This window comes from Colias eurytheme, chromosome 1 (assembly GCF_061535395.1).
Source record: "Colias eurytheme isolate Ceu_HAF_F1 chromosome 1, ilColEury1 Martin Lab GWU primary, whole genome shotgun sequence".
Classification (NCBI taxonomy): domain Eukaryota; kingdom Metazoa; phylum Arthropoda; class Insecta; order Lepidoptera; family Pieridae; genus Colias; species Colias eurytheme.
The window spans coordinates 14,184,880-14,194,730 of NC_142980.1; the positions used below are offsets into that span (position 1 = coordinate 14,184,880).

Below are 9,851 nucleotides of genomic sequence, written 5' to 3' on the forward strand. Positions count from 1 at the left end.
GTAATTTATATGTACCTACTACCTACCTACTCAGTTACTAAAATGATAGGTACGTTCAGTTTCTTATGGGATTAAAATGCTTTAGTTTGAGCTTAGTGATTAATTTGAAACTTCTATTTGCATTTTCGACCGCGTTGTGTAAATAGAAATTTTGACCACGTCAATCGGAAGAGAGTCGATTTTTATTAGAGTCTAGTGAACAACCCCATTTTATTGAAATTCGCACGAATGCTTGTTGTGCAAGTATTGAAACTTTCATGCAAATATACCTACTTACCATTCAAATTTTAAAATAACTTTACATTAAAAATTCTTAAATGTTGTTCTGATCATTACGAATTATGTTTGAAAAAATAAAAAAAGTATCAAATCTAGGTAACTAATTTAAACAAATAAAATTTTGGTCGTCTACATTTATCTATTTCGATATTCTTCTATTCAAAATAATCTATTGACTAGGTACCTAGTCAAAAACTATTTTATCAGATGAGCTATTTTTCTTCAATTGCATTTAATTTTGAAATGAGATTCATACAACCACAGACAATATGATACAGCCATCAAATATTAAAATATTTATAATACTAGATGCGATATTATGTAGTTAATCTTGGTCGCAGACGTAGGGATGAACGAACACGAATGCTCAATTATAACAGTTTCGATTTTCGTCGCCTTATATCAGTAGGTATTCAATATGTTATATTAACATACAAATAAAGTAACATCGTTTTTAAAAATTAATATAATGAAAATAACAAAGAAAAGCCTCGTAGGTTATATACATTTATAATTTATATTGGTATGTGCGTACGGTGCGTGTGCGCATTGCAGCGATTCGCATGGCAGGTGTAGCGGGGGTGGCGCGGGCGCTCCGCCTGTCGGCTGTCAGTCGGACTGGAGGCGTGTTGTGAGACAGACGTGTTAAAGTGCATTGAATTACGATCGTGTGTAAATGTGTATGCCTATACGAGGCGCGGGGGCGGCTGGACCGGTCGACGGTCGCACACCCGACCCGCCGACCTTACTTACCGTTCACTACGCAACACTCACGCTTCTAAGCGCATCCCAGTACCAAAAATGCAGTGGATTATAACTGCACGGAACGAACTAGTGCTTGTGTGAATGTGTTATCGACTTGGACCCTCACTTTGGATATGTAAATCATGTGCGTTCTCTTTAAGTTTCGTGTAATTATGGTTTTACTTTTTGTTAGTGTGCCAGCACTGCATAATACGTGTTTAAATATTTCCATTTAAAAGCAGTCGCTCTACGGTGTTCTATCAGTTTTTCCAGGAATGTGGAGAAATCAAATGCAACCTCTTTAATTCTGCAAAAGTTAACGAACTATTCTTTGCTTTCCGATATTTTTGTGAAAAAACGCAGATAGGTACCTACGAAAATTCTTAGAAGAGAGATATTGAAATTTCCACGGAAGTGCAAATATAATATTTCATCACTTCTGTGGATTCTTATATCAATAATTCCTGATTAAAGAACCAATAAGCTCTACATTTTCACTTCCTTGAAAGCGTGTAGGTACCTGACCGCCCAGTTGCAGTTGTTCAACTTCCCAAATGATTATTGCCAGAGGTTTTTTTTTTAATTAAGACTGAAATTTTTTAAGTTTACCCCAAACTTTTCTCAACCTTATCCTGTAATAGGTAGTACTTCATAATTGTGTATAGGTATTAATCAACCACAAAGTATAGGTACCTAATATAAATTCTCAATCCTTCGGCCTACAAATCAAACTGTGGTAGAATAATAATATATTATAGAACCTTTTAAAAAGTTAAAATAATAGCTTTGCGTAAGCTTAGCTTGAAGTCAAACCTATCGTCCATTTCCATGAAATTCAATCATTTCCCTATGAGATTGCATTCTATATTTAGTTTAATAATATCATTGGATTGATACAAGTTCGTTGAAACTTAATCAAATGATACGGCGTATGCAAAATTCTTGCAAAGAATTTCTGCAAAAATTACGCATACAATATTACCTATCTGCTTTATCACATTTCTGCGAAGCCTCGTTAGGTCCGCTTCGGCATCAATATAAGCCCGTAGAATGTATTGTATTGCTACCCCCCCTATCATTGCTTGTTACTTGTCATTAGCAACGCCTTGTAAGATCATAAAAAAATCATTCTAAATCCAGTACCCGCGCGTCTTTCTCAAAATATTAGGGGAAGTAGCTATTGTACCGGCCCAAAGACATCCCATTGGTTGAAAAAGTTTACCGTCTTACCAATCGCATGATTAGGATAAGGGTCGCCCATTATAGTCAAAAGACAGATGCGTTAAAGGTGCAATTTATTATCAGTAAGTATTTGCTTATGCCTGACATCTCGCAAAATAAATAAGAGCAAAAAACCACAGCACCTGCCTTTTATTAATAAAAAAAAAAATATTTTAAAATTAATAATTATACTTTAACTTATAATTGTATCATTGGAAATTACATACGAAGGTATAAAAAAAATGTGTGCGTGTAGGTACTAGTGTACACACGTAAGAAGTGAAACTTCTTTATGACCTCTTTTTCAAAAAATAATTTACTACATACCTATATATGCAACTTTACAGAAATACGTCGAAACACGCGTGATAGGGATACGAAAAAGATGGCGCGTAACGGAAAAATGTCACGCGTACTAACGAAAAAATGTTACACTAAATTTTTTTCCAACTCCGAGAAGTTTCACTTCAAATAATAAAAGTTTAAAAAACTAAAAAACACGCTTTTTATAGAAACCGAACTAAAAAATGGAATAGTTTTATCAAATTAGTGTATTGTCATCGGTCCTCAATAAATCTGCAAAGTTTGAACGAAATCTGGCCGTTTAAAGTGGGTCAAACCGCGCCCAAAAAAGTCGGTTACAAACATACAAACATACAGGTGAAGCTAATATAAAGCGTGTAAAAAGCATTGATGATTACACAAATTATTGGTGATAAGGTCTTACATAATACCTATTATTATATATTTGTAGTTTAGCAAGTTATGCCGCGCGGTTATACCCGTGGTTAAAGCCGCTGGCAAAATCAAGTATTTCTATAGCTCATGTAGTCATGTGATACTCAGGTCTCAGGACTCAGACGTATAACCTTAAAGGTATTAGTTATTACTCTAACTTATAATGTGGTATTATTAACTAAGTATGAAGTTTTATTCAAATCCGACGTAGTTTTTTCGTGAAAGAGTAACAAACATTTACATAACTACATACCTCAACAAATTTCGCTTAAAAAATATTAGTAGGTAACACGTGCCTAAAAAGTAAACATAAAAACTTAACCCGATAGAGCTGAGCAGTACCTAACATCTATGGATAGGATACCTAAAATCTAAAACAACGTTTCGCTTCAAAATTTTAGTGAAGACTAATCTAGTTATTATATTATCTGAACTAGATAGAGTTTACAATTTATTTGGCGGGAATATTGTACACACCATTTTCCTACTTTTTTACTGTGAAGGCTTTAGTACTTATATGGAAACATATTTTAGAAACTGTTATTAAATCACGTAAAAGCTGCTGTAATGTTCTATAGTTATACTAAGTGAGACAAAACAGTAAATAGAGTATATATTTATGTTGACTAATTTAGAATTTCCTTTATCAGGTTGGCACACAGCATTGGACCCGGAAAGGAATGGAGACGAACCGCCCCAGCCAAACAGAACGGGAAGCATGGCTGAAACTGTTCCCGAAACTTACAGCCCCCGGTCCATGTTCAAGAGGCGACGCCTGTCAAAACTGCTCGACAAACTCACGGTGCAAATAAATAATAATAATAATTATCCGTTTCCACATTGGCTAATGCTCGATACTTCTTATTACGACGTCAAGGCGCCCGAGGACGCACCGCTCGACCTGTCCATAAAATCTGAGCGGCCGAAGCCGCCTGTGCCGCCCGTGCACGCTTGCGAAATATGCGGACAGACTTTCTCGGTGCACGATCGTCTTGCCAAGCACGTCGCGTCCCGGCACAGGGACAAGGCCCCGGATGCTGCACGGGCTTACGAGTGCGAGATCTGCAACCGTCGCTTCGCTCGCTCCGACATGCTGACGCGCCACGCTCGCTTGCACAGCGGCGTGAAGCCGTACTCCTGCTCCGCTTGCGGTCAAGTGTTCTCGCGCTCTGATCATCTGGCCACTCATCAGCGCACGCACACGGGAGAGAAGCCCTACCGCTGCCCGTCCTGCCCATACGCGGCCTGCCGCCGTGATATGATAACTAGGCACATGCGCACTCACAATCGACGACCCCATCCCGCCGAAATCTAAACGCACTCTAACCCTCTTATTTTTATTATCGGTTCTGAGTACCTATTTAAGTTTATTAATTTATTCTTGTATATATTTTGTGAGATGATTAATTTAATTATATCGGTTATTAGGTGGAGGACTCGAAGGATCCGATGGCGGTCTACCCTTCTTGTTTCGGTAAGACATATCTCATTGCAACAAACTTAGATTTCAATGCAAATAATTTTTCTGCGAATGTTCATTATTTATCTGCAATGCGATGTGTCTATTTCCTTCAATGAACAGATTTCGAAGTAAACTTTATTTAAACGAGGAAAAAATTGGATCTCACATGGATTCGCAAGCTAAAGAGTAGGTATATAAGAGCATAAACCAAAAATGTAGGACTTGACTTACTTCGAGGTCTGGTTTGCGAAGAAAAAATTTTGCAATGTTACTTTTATTTAATTGTTAATTATTAGTTATTACTATATTTTGCTTAAAAGCAAAAATATAAGATGTTTCAGTACCTTTATTTGTGTTTATTATTTAACGTTTGATGGTTTGATTTATTGTTTTTTTTTTGCTCAGCGCTGTTAAAGTTATCTTTGACGAATTTTTTTTGTAACGTAGGTAAATAAGAGTCTATACATTAATACATAAGTATTATAGTTAATGTTTATTGTAGGTACCTGTTGAAAAATATTATTGTATTAAAAATACAAAAAAAAATGTGTCATGTCAAACTCTTTTCAAATTAAGTATACATGTTTCTCTATGTGTAGAAAGATGATAAATACTTTATTATTCACATCATTACTCATTAGTAGCATAAAATATAAAAAAAAAACAAAGCGTAGGTACATACTCATACCTGTAGTCGTAGTTAAATATCCTTATAAATATCTATAATATAATACCTAATTACAACTTATAAGTACCCACTAGTAGCCAATAGGTACTTTTGGTAAAAAAATGTTACGTTTCCAATTCAGCTAATTTATCAGTAATAGTTCCTCTTTTTTTCTTTTTCATCTTGTTATTTAAAGACATGACTTGGTATTTAATAATATATTATGTAAATAAATTAATTTTAAGAATATATTTAAAAAATAGAGGCTTATTCTGCTTGGATATTTTCTTTAGATGTGTCTCAGAACTCCTAAGATCGAGGTTTTGCGAAATACCAAATAGTATTTAAGGCGTGCATACTTTAATTATTATTAGAGGTTGTGTTTCTGACGTCATATAATAAATAATAATATATATTAATGTAATTAAATATATAGGATAAATTATTGTTATATAATAGATGTTGTTCGGTAAATATCTGTAAGAAGAGGTAAGAAGTTATCTGCTTATTTCGTTGCATTATTTTTTAGAAATAGATGTCAGTAGGGATTTTTTTCATTAATAGATAGTAGCTATTACTATATAAGTATTGATTAAACTACCAACAAAAAATTGTGTGCATTCAAGATTCTAGCATATAGACCGTACAAAAACTCGTTGACCCAGCAAAGGTTAGGGTACCCTTAACAATTGGGATTAATAATTATTATTAAGACCGATACAGATACTCACGACATTTTTATACAAAATTCCATAAAAATCGATCAAACCGTTTCCAATGATAATAATCAATAAACGTAACTCCCATTTGATAAACATTGGATAATATATTCTTTTTCATTCTAATTAAGTAGGTACTTATGGGATCGACTGATTCGATTGATTAATTAATTAATTGATTATTGGAAAAGTCTTAACTTGAGGTAATTAACAGAATGAGAATCTTTTGTTTTTTCTAGTAGGTATTTAAAGTTAAATTGTAGATTCAATGTTAATGTGTAATCCCTAGAATATACTAATAGGTGTCGTAAATCCTTCACTTTAAACTATCGCTTATATTATTGTATTTTTAAGTTTTAAGTTGATACATATTTCTGTTTTTTATTTATGGTTATAAATTAGAAAAACCATGAATATTTGTGTGTATTTTACTGTGATAGTGAGTGTTATATTCAAAGTTATTCCGTTTGTTATATTATGTCGTCTTAACAATATCTAAGGTGTCTATTTATTGAACTTTGAACTTAAATAAAGATGAAAAAATATTCAATGTTGTATATTTGCTTTATCACCTTTATCTCCCATTCCCCATACTGAAAAGACTAAGTATCATCCTCTTAAGTCACAGGTTGCTGTTGAATGTTGATCACCATATTCACAAATTTAAGTTATATATATAATTAACCTCCTGGAGCCTGCGGTCATATATATATTACATAAACAATAAAAAAATATTTCAACGCCATCTTTTGCGTATATGCGGGAATAATACCTCAAATCGATGTAGTGGTATGTCATCCACTACACTAATCGGTTTTTGGTTTTATAAGTGACAGTGATTTGAAGTATTCTCATTTAGAAGTTGACGGTGGCTGTGCGACGGCAAACACGTGGTCAGTAATCTTACATTTCTAGTGGAACCATTCGTATATTGCAGTATATCTTTGTATATCTAATGATAATAGATATTATTTCAGGAACAGCAATAGTTATTTTGTAAGATAAATCTAAAACTTGTGAAAAATAAGAATGTTTTCTTTTATGTCATACTGGTAAGACATTTGGTCTCAATTCTTGCCAAATTGGTATTGGTTACAAGGGCCCCATGTATTACCTATATGACATTATTTAGTTTATGTTACAGATTTTATTATAATTTTCAAGGATTATAAGATACTGAGATCTACCAACACCTGGATGAGTCAAATATTGACCAATATGATGGACCTATGGAGTTTCTTGCCGGTTCTTCTCCATAGATACTGCTTTCCGAATCGATGGTAAATGTTAATACTGTTGGGACGATTCAAAATTGCTTTTAGAAGAAGTCTAATTGAATAAATAAATGTTTGAGATGAAGATAATCCCCCAAATGATACCGATGAAGCCGCCCAAATTCCAGAAAATTATTTTTCTTCCATTTGTCCAATGAGATTGAGTCATTTCAGAACAGAATCGTCACTATGTATGTGATCTTCTGTTGTTGGCAGACCATCTCGGGGACGCACATGACGTGGACCAAGCATTAGAGGAGGCTGACCGAGAAGATGGATTAGAAATTAGACCTAGGGGTGGACGTGACAATATAAATACACCGCCGCGCCGGTGCAAAATACTTGAACTGGTCGTTTCTCACCCTTAAAAATACCTAACTTTGAACCAAGGTGCAAAAAATAGACACAGAACAATGGATACAATAATAAATATTTAGATTCAAGATTAAAAATATATAATAACTAAAAAAACATGTAGTTTTTCTTCATTTTCATAAACTTATTACACTTGGAACTGGGACCCCCTGTAATATATAAATGACATAAAGAAAATCCAAGTTTTCCACGAAAGATTTTTTCTTCCATTTTTTTTAATATCTATAATTGCATTAGAACAGATACAGCTAATTTTTATTAAAAAAGAAAGAAAAAATAATCCTGGGTCTCAGGAGGTTAAAACCTAAAGTACCTAGTAAAAAGGCATATTAATAAACCAGACTATTCGACATCTTCCGTGATTTTGTGGTATGTATTTCTAAATCCTAGCCATCCTAGGATTTCGTGAAACAATTTTCCAAATGAGGAAAATGTATTAATATGTACATATATCTACTAAAAGTCTAAATTATTAGAAAGGCAAATTATTTAAGTAGGTATTACCATACTGTCTTTATGATAACCGTATCGACTTTAACCAATTTTTTAGTTGGAGTTGAGTTGTTGAAACCATTGCGTTATATAAATTATCTGAAAAAAAAAAGAACTGGTTTTAACGGCAAAATTTTCAAACATTTCGATTTTTATTTATAATTGGTTAATCTATCTATAGTTAAGTACTAGGTAGGTACCTATTAATAAATCTATCGCTAAGATGACAGACTGACGGACGGATCGATCAACGCGCATAGCCCAAACTACTGTACCGATCGGGCTGAATTTTGGCATGCAGATAGCCACTATGACGAAGGCATCCATTAAGAAGGGATTTTGGTAAATTGTACCCCCAAAGGGATAAAATAGGAAAGAAGAAAGAAAGAAAGAAGAAAGGACAGGAAGGTTTCTACCCTGATAATTTAATTTAAACACTTCAAGTTCAAGTTCAGTTCAGTTAGCTTGTTTGTTTGAGTTCCTAGATGACGAATTCAAAAAAAATTCATTCCGTTCCGTTGGGTATAAAACTAAAGCTATAAAGCAGCGTTTCGCAACCTGGGCTCCGGCGCAGACAAATAAAAAAACATTACCTTTTTAATTTTTTTTTTAATTAAAAAACGAGAAAATTACCCAGTGCCCAGATGCCAAATAGAGTGCCAAAATATAGCAAGATTTTTGTTTCTTATAATAAAATATATATTAAAAGAATCGAAACAGTTGAATAACACTATAACTACCTACTTAGTTGTCTATTAGGTATATTTTTTCACTGTGGGGCAAAGGTCCCGCGAAATAAAATGTCTTAAATACATAGGTAATAATATCATGGTTGTCCTGCCCTACTTCTCCTACTAATATTATAAACATTGCATTATAAAGCAAAGTTTGTGCAAATGGGCATTTGTATTTGTATGGATGAATACGTAGGTATGTAATGGTTACTCTCACGAAAATAAACTACTACTTGTATACGTAGTACCGTAGTATATTATTATTAGTCTGTGGTAGTACCTATATTATTATTAGTCTGTACTACACTTCGCGCGGCACAGCTAGATAGAACTGCATACTCTTCTTCGTGTTACGTGTGCGGTGTGACCCTCCCCAAAATCCCCGCGCCTGATGGGTGATTTATGGTTTGAACTTGAAAGTTCAGAAACTGCGGTACGCCACCACTCTTCACCATCACCGCACATCGCGCACATTTTTTTGTCATTTACTCTATGTTTATCAGTTAAATTTTCATGAATTTTCCTATTTTAAAAATAACAATATAAATAAACATTTATTACTAAAAATGTTTACGTAGGCATAGGGGGAGGGGTTAAGTGCTTTGCTTACTTTTGATGACAAGGGGGGCGGGGGGGTAAAAAATGGTAAGAAATCTGCTCACGTAATACTTGAACGGCCCCTTATGCCTTTAGATGAAATAAAAAAAATAAAGATTTTGGTTACTGGTTGCTCGATCCACAGAGCAAGTCACATTAGCGCCATCTTTAAAAATTTTCAAAAATGTTGATTGTTGACCATATCCAATCCTGATAATTTAGGGAGTTCCAAGGGGAGTTCATTCGAAATTAAAGCCAATAATTATTAATCTTTTCACTGAAGTGAACACTAATGTAAAATATGGTAATAATAATTCATAAAGTAATCATTGTTTACAACACCAAAGTCTGTTGTTTACACTTACAAATTCGCATACCTGTCAGTTAAAATCATGGACGTATAAAAAAAGACGGACGGTATATCGCCTATACATTGAGTGAAGCCTAGTAATGGCGGCGAAACATCCATGTGTGTGTGCCATGTTGCCATGGCAACAGCTGTCCTAATGAGTGATGACAATGGCGGCTGTATTTTTTTCTATAAATTTT

General features: G+C 34.1%; 1 protein-coding gene across 2 annotated transcripts; it reads left to right on the plus strand.

Moving 5' to 3' along the window:
* Nucleotides 1-903: 903 nt before the first annotated feature.
* LOC149911362 (uncharacterized) lies at nt 904-6,060 on the plus strand. Of its 2 annotated transcripts, none has more exons than XM_090105563.1 (2): nt 904-1,190; nt 3,633-6,060. In XM_090105563.1, exon 2 carries the CDS (start codon nt 3,701-3,703, stop codon nt 4,295-4,297), a length of 597 nt encoding a protein of 198 aa, XP_089961689.1. In that variant the 5' UTR covers nt 904-1,190; nt 3,633-3,700; the 3' UTR covers nt 4,298-6,060. The 2 variants fall into 2 exon arrangements, with proteins under 2 accessions (XP_089961689.1, XP_089961680.1); XM_090105554.1 differs by having other exon boundaries at nt 904-1,168.
* The last annotated feature ends 3,791 nt before the right edge of the window (nt 6,061-9,851 follow it).

Coding starts and splice junctions, on each gene's coding strand:
- LOC149911362 (XM_090105554.1), top strand. CDS start 1,126: ATGTGTTATCGACTTGGACCCTCACTTTGGATATGTAAATCAT. Junction 1,169..3,632: donor ACTTTGGATATGTAAATCAT/GTGCGTTCTCTT, acceptor TTCCTTTATCAG/GTTGGCACACAGCATTGGAC.